The 14,018-nt window shown below is 40.5% G+C and overlaps 1 protein-coding gene across 1 annotated transcript in view; it reads left to right on the forward strand.

Annotated features, from left to right (window-relative positions):
- LOC308522075 (titin-like) overlaps positions 1-14,018 on the forward strand; it is a 308,401-nt gene that overhangs the window by 98,553 nt on the left and 195,830 nt on the right. Inside the window, 14 exon segments of the mRNA XM_081095258.1 lie at positions 5,500-5,778; positions 7,923-8,486; positions 9,010-9,291; positions 9,395-9,673; positions 10,119-10,397; positions 10,496-10,774; positions 10,893-11,180; positions 11,294-11,572; positions 11,665-11,946; positions 12,042-12,320; positions 12,429-12,707; positions 12,809-13,087; positions 13,220-13,507; positions 13,632-13,910. Of these exon segments, the coding sequence (XP_080951384.1) occupies positions 5,500-5,778; positions 7,923-8,486; positions 9,010-9,291; positions 9,395-9,673; positions 10,119-10,397; positions 10,496-10,774; positions 10,893-11,180; positions 11,294-11,572; positions 11,665-11,946; positions 12,042-12,320; positions 12,429-12,707; positions 12,809-13,087; positions 13,220-13,507; positions 13,632-13,910 (4,215 nt within the window).

A 14,018-nucleotide genomic window follows, 5' to 3' on the forward strand; every position in this document is an offset into this window, starting at 1 on the left:
CGTAGGGGTATATGAACTATATTCACATTCATTCCCTTTTACAGATATTTTGTCACTTCAAGTAAAGGGAAAGCTGACATGAGTAATACATTACAGATTAAATGTAAAGTTAAGTGGTCACCATTAGTATATGAAATTAATCAATGATTTTATGGCAACTAATTGAAATAATAAATAATTGAGTATGTATTCTACATGTTATAGATAAGTTTTACCAGTACCTTTATAGCTAGCTGACACTGGAGTCCTGCCTTCTAATGCTTATACACTAGAACAGAAAGGTATTAAGTTATAAGACTAGTTCATGTAATGCAATTGGAGTGAACTAATAAAATAATATAACTGCTTTTGAGTAAGGCAATAAAACTACTATTTATGGGGCTGTTGTACTTACATAACAGCTTTAATGAAAATCCTAATTCCTTGTTATCAAATTACACATCTTTCATTCTGTTGTCCATAATACTGTTTAATGAGTATTTGTTATTCACTGTTTTGTTTTTCTGTTCAATAATTGTTGTATAGGTATTTCTTGCATAATAGAATACAATCAAGGTTGTTTTTCAAGCTGATGTTTTGTTTAAAATGTAAAAGAATTGGTTCTTAAAAATTTGTATGAGTAAAGCAAAAGGATACAGTGCTCTCTACCTAGGAGTCAGCCAGCCTATCCAAGGACAGGGTGATATTCAGTAATTTAGTATTTAGTGTTAGATTGTCTGTGTGTAGATTATGTAGAGATTCTCAGTGTGTGATCTTGGTTCTTGGTTCACACCTTTACTGAAGGTGAATAGGACCATTGCTCCTTGACCATAGCCAAATCCACTGGGCCCAAGTTCTTTGCATGGCTTCCTTTACAATAGATGTGCCCTCTTAATCACTCAGAGTTGTTGATTTCTTTCCATACTTGGCACATTGGAAACAGTTTTTGTGACAGGATTTCCAGCTCCAATTCTCTTCTCAGCAGCATTAAGAGAATTCCCGCATCTGACACATTTCTTAGCATCTCCGTATTTCTGAGCAAATGTAGAAGTAGTTGAATTTGTTGCAAGCCTGTGGGGCTGAGCACTCACTGGCTTGATAGACAGTCTCTTGCCCACTTTATGTTGAGACCCTGGCCTTACTCATAATCTTTGGGCCCATACTTCTTGCAATAAGAGGATTTGCAGTAGACCTCTTCGCTATGGTGCTATCTGAGAGTTCCTGCAAACCATACACAGCACAGAAAGCACAGTGGTGAAAGCATCTCACACCACACTGCACCTCTGCCACATGCTCCACAGTCCTCCCCAAAAGGCCATTTGAGTGGGAGGTGGACCACACACCAAGGGTGGAACTAAGGAGATCTGTGGAGGGAGTGCATGGGAGTCAGGAGCCCCAGTCAAAATTTTAATTTGGAATGGTTTTCTCTCATTTCTGATTCTCCCATTTTATTGACTAACTTGAGTTAACATAGGTCTTATTATCAAAGCTTTGGTACAGTACTATGGCAGTTTACATGGGCAAAAGATGGCTTGCATTCCTAGTAACTGTAAACAGTTCTCTCATAAATTCAGATTAAACATTGTTTTCAACAATGGCTTCAGTTTATAAACAGTAACTAGAATATAGATGATTTATTTTGGAAATCATCAGTCTTCAATTTGATAATAAGGATATTTTTGCATATTAAAATTTTATGTATAAATAATAATTCTGAACCTTTTAAAAATTGATTTAAATAACCATGGATTCTTTTAGTACAAATAGTTAGCCAGCAGTTTTTCAAACTTGAGTATTGATATTATAGCACAAAGAAAAATTCCTAAGAACATCTTTAACATTTATAAACTCTAACACAAATGAAGTGACTGAAAGTTGCATTAGTACACACTTCATAATCATATAATATGATATCATAAACTAAGATTAAACCCTTAGAAATGTGCTTTGTAATAAGTTAATCTCAAGACATCTAATGATTCCAGGAACAAGACAGAAGAAGACCCATCACGTGATACATAATTCTTTGACTTTCATTTTTTTGTTGCTAAATAAAATTGATGGTAAAATAATAATCATTTTCGCCCATACAGAGTTTTCTAGTGGTCTTCTGTCTGCTGAGGAAGAAGGACTCCAAACCTATAGCTCTGACCTTCAGCTATCTAAAGGAAATGAAACACTTGAACTTTTATCTGAACCTCCAGTTCATTCAACTAAATTCTATTCCAAAAAGGAAGGCAGTGTCCCGGTTTTTATCAAAGAAGTGTCAAATGCTGAAATAAGCATAGGGGATGTGGCTAAATTATCTGTTACGGTCACTGGCATCCCCAAACCTAAAATTCAGTGGTTCTTCAATGGAATAATGTTAAAGCCTTCTACTGACTACAAATTTGTTTTTGACGGTAATGATCATAGCTTGATCATTCTGTTCACAAAATTTGAAGATGAGGGAGAGTATACATGTATTGCCAGTAATGAATATGGACAGACAATATGTAGTGCCTATCTAAAAATAAATTCCAAAGGAGAGGGACGCAAGGAGACTGAACTAGAATCAGCAGTGGAGAAATCTCTGGAAAAGCTTGAAGGTCCTTGTCCTCCTTACTTCCTTAAGGAATTAAAACCAATCCACTGTGTTCAGGGGCTCCCTGCCATCTTTGAGTATATGGTACTTGGAGAGCCTGCACCCACTGTTTTGTGGTTCAAAGAAAACAAACAGCTCTGCACCAATGTTTATTACACTATCATTCATAATTCTGATGGTTCTGGGACATTTATTGTCAATGACCCTCAGAAGGAAGATAGTGGCCTCTATGTCTGTAAAGCAGAGAACGTGTGGGGTGAGTCCACCTGTGCTGCAGAGCTGCTGGTGCTTCTGGAAGACACAGACACGACTGATGCGCCCTGCAGAGCCAAGCCCACCCCAGTGGCTCCCCAAGATTTTCCACAGACGTCGTTAAAGGGCCCGGCCTTTGAAACACTTGACTCAGAGCTGAAGATGGCAGCTGAGCAATTGCAATCCACAGTCTTATTGGAGCAGGAGATGCCAACTTCTGAGAGCACCAGGGGACTTCTTCCCCTCGATGGCACTCTCCATGTTCAGCCTACCAAGGAGCCACCTCCCAGTTCACACCTGCAGATTGTCCAGTCCCAGAAAACCCTCCCCAAAGAAGATATTCTAATGCCTGCATCACAGGCGGTTCTATCAGATACTGAAAAAATTTTCCCAAGTGCCATTTCCATAGAAGAAATTAGTTCATTAACAGCCGAGCCTCTGAGAACTTTATTAGCTGAGCCTGAAGGGACTTATCCACAGTCATTGATAGAAGAACCCCCAGCTTATTCATATCCAACTTCTGTGGCTGAGGAATTACTTTTGCCAAAAGACAAGACAGTACCTGGTGTGGACAAAGAACAAATAGGGACCCCTCACAAGCAAGAGGCACACAGCGCTCTGGTCCTGAGTCAGAGCTTAGCTGAGGGACACGTGGAAAGTTTCGAGGGTCCTGACATTGTGGTCTCTGAGGTAAACCGAGAGCCCCAGTTCCCTTCAGAACACACATGCACAGAAGAAGGTGTAATTTTGATGGAAAGCGCGGATCAACTAGAAAGTACAGCTCACGATTCTGTGGCCAGGACTGAGGAGAGCAAATCCTTAAGTTTCCCACTAGCATGTGAGGAAAGGCAGGTACTGCTCAAGGAAGAGCATTCAGACCACTTGACAATGCCCCCTAACCAAACCATCGAGTATAAGAAAGAGCCGGTGGCGATAAAGGGCGTGCAGGAAGTGCAAGGCCGTGACATTCTCGCCAAGGAAAGTTTGCTTTCTGGTATTCCAGAAGAGCAGAGATTAAACCTGAAAACGCAGGTCCGCAGGGCTTTGCAAGCAGCAGTGGCCAGTGAGCAAACGAGTCTTTTCTCTGAGTGGTTGAGAAACATTGAGAAGGTGGAGGTCAAGTCCATAAACTTCACCCAAGAGCCCAAACGCATTATGTGCACCTACCTTATTACCACAGTGAAGTCTCTAACAGAAGAAGTAACCATCGCGATTGAAGGCATTGATCCTCAAATGGCTAACTTGAAAACTGAGTTTAAGAATGCTCTGTGTGCTATTATATGTGAGGAAATAAATGTCTTAACAGCCGAGGACCCCAGGCTTCAGGAAGGAGCCCAAAAAAGCTTGCAGGGAGAAATGGATTCTTTTTCAGATTCACAGAAGATTGAAGCAATCACTGAACCAGAAATTGAATCTAAATATTTTGTCCCAACAGAAGAGGTCAGTTATTTTAAAGTGGAAAGTCAGGTCAACGTTGTGGACGCGACTCTCACTGACGGGGTTGTCACCCCTACTATCTCTGACGAAAAACAGGATGAGATACCAAAACCATCCGAGGAGCAAGACAAGTCCTCTGAGAGTGGTTTACAGAAGGCTGGGCTAGTAGAGATACAGGAAGCCGGGGGTGGTCCTGTTATACATACACCCTTGGTGGACACTATTGCTGAGGAAGGTGACCTTGTTAAACTCACGTCATCCATAACAAATGCCAAAGAGGTGAATTGGTATTTTGAGGGTAGACTGGTGTCTTCAGATGAAAAGTTCAAGTGTTTCCAAGATCAAAATACATATACGCTAGAAATTGACAAAGTAAACACAGAAGAGCATCAAGGAGAGTATACCTGTGAGGCCTTGAATGACCACGGAAAAACAGCAACTTCGGCAAAACTCACTGTAGTCAAAAGAGGTTGGATTTTTAAGGATTAAGTAGATCAAGCTCTAACATTCACTGGACTGTAATGATTTAGGTTTCATCACAAAATTTTCACTTATCTGCCACTGCCAGAACGTAGTCGAGTTAAAGTAAGATTGAAGTCACAGACATAATCATGGTTATTCACTCCTATCTTTTTCCTCGCTGCCTTGCTGGCTAATGCTGTATCTACCCCATTATTCATTTTTAAAATAAGACATGCTTTTCTATGTTTCATAATACCAGTACATATGCTTTTAAGTTTCTTTTTTATATGAAAAGACTTTAATAATGTGATATAAAGCTGTCAGTGAATGCCTAGACACTCTAAAATGGCCAGCCTCATCCCCAAATTCAAAATAACCATGATTAATTGTCTGTTTAAGTTTCTTATTTCTATTTCATTTTTGCTGTTATTTCACTTTTTACTTTATATAGTAGATCACGTTTTTTCACATTATTCTCAGTGTTTCTAGTCAGCATGGTATATTTAAAGAATATGTCATGTTGTTATGCATGTAAGCCAGTAGCATCACATTTAAATAATTTTTTCACAATTCACTGCAAAGTAATGATTGACTATGTTGAAAGCTGCTTACTGTCTTCTGCCTTCAATGCTTTCTCATTTTCCAGTCACTTGTCGTACTGCTGCAATCCGTCTCACCAATTTCAACTGTTTTACTTCATTAACAGAAACAAAAGTTAGAAGGAAAAGAAAAATGCACTCTGCCTGATAAGGAGGCCTGCTAATGGACTCTGCTTCCCTTTGCAGCTGCCCCCGTGATCAAGAGGAGAATCGAGCCCCTTGAAGTAGCTCTGGGGCACCTCGCCAAGTTCACCTGTGAGATCCAGAGTGCCCCTAATGTCCGATTCCAGTGGTTTAAAGCTGGCCGAGAAATTTACGAGAGTGACAAGTGTTCGATTCGATCTTCAAATTATGTCTCCAGCCTGGAAATTCTGAGAACCCAGGTTGTGGACTGCGGCGAGTACACCTGCAAAGCCTCTAATGAGTATGGCAGTGTCAGCTGTACAGCCACACTCACTGTGACAGGTAAATGCCAAACACTGAATCTGAGGTTGTCCTCTCGTTTCATATTGTTGCCTGATTTGCTTTTCATCCAGGTGCCGGAGTGTGTGTTCTACCAATTGGAGAGACCAGTAGCCAAGACGGTAACATGGTAACATGGTGGTGAGGTGCTGCAGAACCTGTGCGGGACAAGAAGTCATTATTTAGTCATGGTTCTAACAGTAGCTAAATAAAAATAATTTATTATTTTGAGGAAAATGTTAAGGAATCAAATGAGCAGTGGCTCCTGAAAATTGGTTTTGAGAGATTTTGTTTTGTTTTTATCTCTTTCTCTTTTTTAAGGACCATCTTGGTGGATATACTAGTATCTTGAATAACTACAAATGGCTTGGCCCTTAATATAAAAATTTTAGGACCACCAAAATTTTTGGTGCCACTAAAAATATATATATATGATATCCCAGTAATTTAATAATTTGGAACCAGTTAATTACTTAAGAACAGAATTACAAACTAAGAAAAGCCAGAGCATAAGACTAAAGTGAAACAAATTCTAATGTGAGACGGGGAACTAGTACAGGACTGTAAACTGGGATTCTCACCCTAGGCTTTATTTTTTATTTAAAAATAAGAGCAACTACACAAATATTCTGTTTCCAATATCTTAATTGACACACAGGATGACATTAGAGTACTTAACACTCACCAAGTGTTTGAATTCCCTCATTAGAAAAAAATCAGTAGCTCTTTCCTTCTCTCTCTCTTTCTATCTTTCTCTCCCCCGACCCCTTCAAGGCAAAGTTTGAACTACGATTTAGGGTCGTGTTAAGAGAGGCCATGCACTAATGTCTGGGCAGAACTGTGGGCTGTCCCTTGGTCTGCTTTTTCAATGAGAACAGGAAGGGGGAAGGCAAAAGCAGCGCATCTGTTTGACTTGAAAAAGGCAGAGTTCCTTGTAACTTCCATTCTTCTATAACCTCTTTACAGATCAGAAAATCTGAAACTCAGGCCCATGGGGACCCAACCAGTGGTTTTCACTTTGCCTTCAAAGAATCTCCATGTGACCATGTACATGGCTTTAATTGTAATGACACTTTTGGAAATTTCTTTACCCAAATTAAGCCAATTCAGTAATGGGACTAGTACTCAAGCTTCAAATATGAGAAGAGAGAAAGGAGGATGGTTTCTAAGTATTGGAAAGGGAGGTTCCTAAAAACTTGCTTCAAAATTCAGGCTGGAAAGGAGAATTACAGCTATAAATATTTTTACAAGTTTGAAATGCCTTAGGGGTTGCTTTCAAAGTTGAGTCATTTAGGGATTTACTGGTGGCTGACATGAGGGTTAGAGAGTCTTACAAAACTACCAAGCTTTTTACCACTGAATATCTCTACTATTCCGAAAAGTTGTTTGGTTTTTATCTTCCTCATACAGTCTTCTAATGAGCCAGCATTAAAGTATCAGCTGAATTGCTTATCAAATAATTCAAACAACTAATCAACTCCTAAAATGAACAAATCTTTAGCAATAGTAAGTTAATGTTGATAAATAAAGGAACATTTGTTCTTTCCTTTGATAGAGACATTTAAAATGCTGTCTTGCTCCACTATAAAGAATACTCTTATCCCTTTTCTTTGACAAATCTTTTTATTTTATTAATACACTACCTTATTTTATTTTATTTTTAATTTGTCTCTATTGTTGAAAGTCTTATAGATGTCCCCCTTTTCCCCCTCTTAATCCTCTCCTCCCTCAATGCCCCCCACCCCAGGCCTTCACTGCACTATTGTCTGTGTCCATGGGTTATGCATAAATGCATATAAGTTCTTTGGTTAATCTCCCCTCCACCTCCCACCCCTCTTTCTGATATCTGTCAGTGTATTCCATGCTTCCATATTTCTGGATCTATTTTGTTTGTCAGTTTGTTTTGTTCATTAGATTCCATATATAAGTGAAATCATGTGACACTTGTCTCTCTCTGACTGGCTTATTTTGTTTAGCATAATACTCTCCAGGTCCCTCCATGCTGTCTCAATGTGTACCTTATTTTAAATAATGTCTCATGTTTATCTAAAGATATAACTCATCTTTTTTTTTTTACTTGGAATATGTAATTATAGCAAGAGCTTTGGTGGGGACAAAATATAATGTTGAAAACATTTTTTTTGCAGAGGCATATCCACCAACCTTTTTCTCCAGACCTAAGTCCGTTACAACCTTTGTGGGTAAGACAGCCAAGTTCCTCTGCACAGTGACAGGGACTCCCGTGATTGAAACCATTTGGCAGAAAGATGGTGTTGCTCTGCCACCTTCCCCTAACCGCAAGATTTCAGATGCAGAAAACAAGCACATTTTAGAACTCTCAAACCTTACAGTTCAAGATAGAGGCGTTTACTCTTGTATGGCTTCTAACAAGTTTGGAGCCGACATCTGCCAAGCTGAGTTAATCATAATTGACAAACCACATATCATTAAAGAGTTAGAGCCTGTGCAATCAGCTATCAATAAGAAGATCCACCTTGAATGCCAAGTAGATGAAGACAGAAAAGTCACAGTGACATGGAATAAAGATGGGCAAAAACTCCCAGCTGGGAAAGATTATAAGATCTATTTTGAAGATAAAATAGCATCCCTTGAGATCCCTCTTGCCAAACTAAAAGATTCAGGAACCTATGTTTGCACAGCCTCAAATGAGGCTGGGAGCAGCTCCTCTTCTGCGACAGTAACGATCAGAGGTAAGAAATGTGTGGATGGTATTTTTTCATCCTTCCCTGAAAGGATGAAAAACTGTTGATAAACATTTCAGTACATCGCGTTACTGAAATGATTTCATCCAGACAAACCTTCTGGTTTGAGGAAATCCTGGCATTGTTTGATTTTATTTTTTCTATCTTCTTCAGAATTCACTTAGTTTTCAAACTATCTGCCATTAACAACACTTGCTTAAAATTTCTTCTAAGAACTTCAAGTGTCTAGGCAATCCTTAACTAATCTTTTATGAAATTGCTCTTTGTGTAAGTAGAGTTGGCTTGGGTTGGTTTGTGTGTGTGTGTGCATTTGTTTTTTAACCAAGAGACTGGAAATGTGTTTTAGAATCATGGAAACATGGAAAGGCATTGTAAGCACCACAACCTTTTCAAACATTTCATGCAGATGTTTTGTGTTTGTTGTGTTTTTGTTGTATACGTCTACTTATCGTTTGTGGAATTCATGCCGCAGACCTCATTTCCTTTTCCTCTTCTTGTTAACTTCACGTAGAGCCACCATCCTTTGTGAAGAAGGTGGACCCCTCTTACTTAATGCTCCCCGGTGAATCAGCACGCCTCCATTGCAAGCTGAAAGGCTCCCCTGTGATCCAGGTCACTTGGTTTAAAAATAACAAAGAACTTAATGAGAGTAACACAATCCGAATGTCTTTTGTCAATTCGGAGGCTGTACTCAATATCACCGATGTAAAAGTTGAAGACAGTGGGAGTTACTCCTGCGAAGCAGTGAATGACGTTGGTAGTGACAGCTGCAGTGCTGAAATAGTTATCAAAGGTTTGTGTGCTCAGTTACAGCCCATTGCTTTTCTGAGAAAAAATTTCCTTCCTAATTGCGGGTGACACGTGACTTACACAATGCTTTCCTCGTGCTTTTGTAGAACCTCCTTCTTTCATCAAAACTCTTGAGCCTGCAGATATAGTGAGAGGAACCAATGCCCTCCTTCAGTGTGAAATCTCGGGCACGGGACCGTTTGAAATTAGCTGGTTCAAAGACAAGAAGCAAATTCGAAGTAGTAAAAAGTACAGGTTGTTTTCTCAGAAGTCTGTTGTGTCTCTGGAGATCTTTTCTTTTAATAGTGCGGACGTTGGTGAATATGAGTGTGTTGTTGCTAATGAAGTCGGCAAGTGTGGCTGCAGCGCAACACACTTACTGAAAGGTCAGTGTTGGAAAAACTGATGCCTCTTTAAAAAATTGTCCAAATAGCTTTCTTAACCGTGGAAAGAAAACTGGTTGTTTCCCATCTTATCTTAAGCTTCATAATACGTTTTGCCTTTGGTTTGACCTGGGACCTTGGGGACAAAAATCAGTGATCTTTATCCAGTGTTAATCCGGAGATGGGTGTAAATATTTAATCTCTGATAACAAAAGTGAATTACATCAAAGGCTGTTTTGTTGACTGATAACCATCTATCTTCTATGCTTCTTTCTCTTGGATAAAATTGTAATTCTTCTTAAATTTTATTTCTTCTTCTAATTAACCAACAGTATGGAATAGCATATTGGACAAGATAAGTGTAATCTAGATAAAACATTTAAATATATATGGGGTGGAAAGTGTTTGGGAATGATACGTTTTGTATATACTCTCTTTCTTTGACTAGAACCACCAACCTTTGTAAAGAAAGTAGATGACTTTACCGCACTAGCAGGACAAACTGTTACCTTACAAGCTGCTGTGAGAGGGTCAGAACCCATTTCTGTCTCATGGATGAAAGGACAAGAGATCATCAAAGAAGATGGGAAAATCAAAATGAGCTTTTCCAAAGGTGTCGCGGTCTTGATAATCCCTGATGTTCAGATTAGTCTGGGTGGCAAATACACATGCCTGGCTGAGAATGAAGCCGGAAGCCAAACATCTGTTGGGGAATTAATAGTTAAAGGTGCGTGTAGGAACATTTTAACTTTGAATCACTATTTCCACTTAAAAATAAAACCCTCACACACATCTTGGAATTTTAACTATTTAATGCCATTGTAGAACCTGCCAAAATTGTTGAGCGAGCAGAACTGATCCAGGTGACAGCAGGAGACCCAGCCACGCTGGAGTATACGGTCACAGGCACCCCAGAACTCAAGCCCAAATGGTACAAAGACGGGAGACCTTTGGTGGCTAGTAAAAAGTATCGAATAAGTTTTAAAAACAACGTTGCCCAACTCAAATTTTATTCAGCTGAGCTGCACGATAGTGGCCAATACACGTTTGAAATTTCCAACGAGGTGGGCAGCAGCTCCTGTGAGACGACTTTCACTGTCCTAGGTTAGTATCGCTACAAACCTGTGCCTCATATTCCTTTGAAAACCAACAAACAACCAAAAATAAAAATCACCAACACTTTTCCACATTGACCCTTCTTCCCTTCTTGTGCCATGAACAGATCGAGACATTGCGCCATTTTTTACCAAACCCCTACGCAACGTGGATAGTGTTGTTAGCGGTACCTGCAGGCTGGACTGCAAAATCGCTGGCTCCCTCCCCATGAGGGTGTCCTGGTTTAAGGATGGCAAAGAAATAGCTTCTTCTGACAGATACAGAATAGCGTTTGTGGAAGGCACCGCCTCTTTGGAGATAAGCAGAATAGACATGAATGACGCAGGGAATTTCACCTGTCGAGCCACGAATTCCGTGGGAAGCAAAGACAGCAGCGGAGCCCTGATTGTGCAAGGTTGGATAGAGACTGCGTTTCATTCTTAACTATAGACGATGTTCAAATTAAGACATCTCCCTTAGATCGCGCCTCTTAACTCTTTGAAATTCTTTCTTATACCCCTTCTTTAGAACCACCCAGTTTTGTAACTAAACCCGCATCCAAGGATGTTCTGCCTGGCTCAGCAGTCTGCCTGAAGAGCACCTTCCAAGGGTCTGTTCCTCTCACCATCAGATGGTTTAAGGGTGACAAAGAGCTGGTTTCTGGTGGAAGCTGCTATATTACCAAAGAAGCTTTAGAAAGTTCCCTGGAACTCTATTCAGTAAAAACCTCTGATTCAGGCACATATACCTGTAAAGTCAGCAACGTCGCCGGAGGCGTGGAATGCAGTGCAAACTTATTTGTAAAAGGTTTGCAGTGTTTTCTGGACATCTTTGTGCTGCCATTGTTATAAGTTGCTACCTCTTTCTCACGTTTCTTAATAACTTCTTTCCTTCCGTAGAACCTGCCACATTTGTTGAAAAATTAGAGCCATCACAGCTCTTAAAGAAAGGAGATGCCACCCAGCTAGTCTGCAAAGTCACTGGTACCCCTCCGATTAAAATAACATGGTTTGTAAACGATAGAGAAATTAAGGACAGCAGCAGACACAAAATGTCTTTTGTGGAGTCCACTGCAGTTCTAAGACTTACAGATGTTGCCGTCGAAGACAGCGGTGAATATATGTGTGAGGCTCAAAACGAGGCTGGCAATGACCACTGTGGTAGCATTTTAATAGTCAAAGGTTTGTGTTCACCTTGACCCTTATGTTACCAAAATTGTGGTCCATAGCACAGATTCCTCCGCCATTAACTCAAAATAATTCCTTTCCCACTATAGAGTCACCTTACTTTACCAAAGAATTTAAGCCAGTTGAAGTGTTGAAGGAGTATGATGTCATGTTGCTGGCCGAGGTGGCAGGCACCCCTCCCTTTGAGATCACTTGGTTCAAAGATAACACAACTCTGCGGAGTGGCAGAAAGTATAAAACCTTTCTTCAGGATCAAATGGTTAGCCTGCAGATCCTCAAGTTTGTAGCTGCGGATGCTGGTGAATACCAGTGTCGGGCGAGCAATGATGTGGGCAGCAGCACCTGCAGTGCCAGGGTGACGCTCAGAGGTTAGTGTTGGTTCAAATGACAGACTAGCTCTTCTGCAGAGTCAACTCATTTTTAAGCCAGTTTTTTCTATAGACCTAGTATTGATTGAGGATTCATTCTTCTAATAGAACCACCAACCTTTGTAAAGAAGATCGAGAGCACCAGCTCCCTCCGGGGAGGCACCGCTGCCTTCCAGGCCACGCTGAAAGGCTCCCTGCCAATCGCAGTGACGTGGTTAAAAGACAACGATGAAATCACCGAAGACAATAATATAAGAATGACCTTGGAGAACAATGTGGCCAGCCTGTACCTCAGTGGCATCGAAGTCAAGCATGATGGGAAATATGTCTGTCAGGCCAAAAATGATGCAGGCATACAAAGATGTTCTGCATTACTCTCAGTAAAAGGTTGGTTCAGAGAGTCAACCATGGGTTTTAGGGAAAAGTGCAGATATGCGCCTTTCAGCAGAGCGATTCACAGCCCATGCCTATCCCTTTGTTTTCTACAGAACCTGCAACAATCACCGAGGAGGCTGTGTCTATAGATGTCACCCAAGGAGACCCAGCCACTTTGCAGGTTAAATTTTCAGGGACTAAGGAGATTACAGCCAAATGGTTTAAAGACGGCCAAGAACTGACCCTGGGCCAAAAATATAAAATCAGTGTCACTGACACAGTCTCTATACTGAAGATTATTTCTACAGAAAAGACAGATAGCGGAGAATATACTTTTGAGGTTCAAAATGATGTTGGGAGAAGCAGCTGCAAGGCTCGCATTAATGTGTTAGGTTGGTATTGCTTTTTTATGGGGAGGAACTGGGCATTTCTATGCTCCTTCATCTCTGACAATTTTTAGAGAAGATATAAATTGGTGGATTGACCTAACAATTTTTTTATGTTTTTGCTTTTTTATTACATAGATCTTATCATACCTCCCTCATTCACTAAAAAGCTGAAGAAAATGGACAGCATTAAAGGGTCTTTTATTGACTTAGAATGTATAGTGTCTGGGTCACATCCCATAAGTATCCAGTGGTTCAAAGATGACCAGGAAATTTCAGCTAGTGAAAAATACAAATTCTCTTTTCATGACAATACTGCCTTCTTGGAAATCAGGCATCTGGAAAGTACTGATACTGGGACATACACTTGTTCTGCCACCAACAAGGCAGGACACAACCAGTGCAGCGGCCATCTGACAGTCAAAGGTTGGCAACTTTACCTCCACCTTTCAGGAACTTATTGCTGTCTCATCTCTCGATTCTCACCTGTATTGCCCTGCTCTAAAACAAATATTCCTTTCTTCTTTTGCTTCTCTTTCTTTCACCTCAGAACCCCCTTACTTTGTGGAAGAACCACAGTCGCAAGATGTCAATCCCAACACAAGGGTTCAGTTAAAGGCTCTTGTGGGTGGCACTGCGCCCATGACAATTAAGTGGTTTAAAGATAACAAAGAGCTGCACTCGGGAGCAGCTCGCTCGGTCTGGAAGGATGACACCTCCACCGTGCTAGAGCTCTTTTCAGCCAAAGCCGCTCACTCTGGGACCTACATTTGTCAACTGAGCAACGATGTTGGCATAGCAACCAGTAAAGCCACTCTCTTTGTAAAAGGTCTGGTCTCTCCACCTTCTCACTTTCTTGCTTGTCTAGATTTTCTTGTTGGGGAGGGGGTGGGGGAAGAGGCTTTAGAGATCAATTGTGTGTATTGGCCTTTGTTTT

The sequence above is a fragment of the Myotis nattereri genome, assembly GCF_964212035.1.
Source record: "Myotis nattereri genome assembly, chromosome: 7".
In the NCBI taxonomy this organism is placed as follows: Eukaryota; Metazoa; Chordata; class Mammalia; order Chiroptera; family Vespertilionidae; genus Myotis; species Myotis nattereri.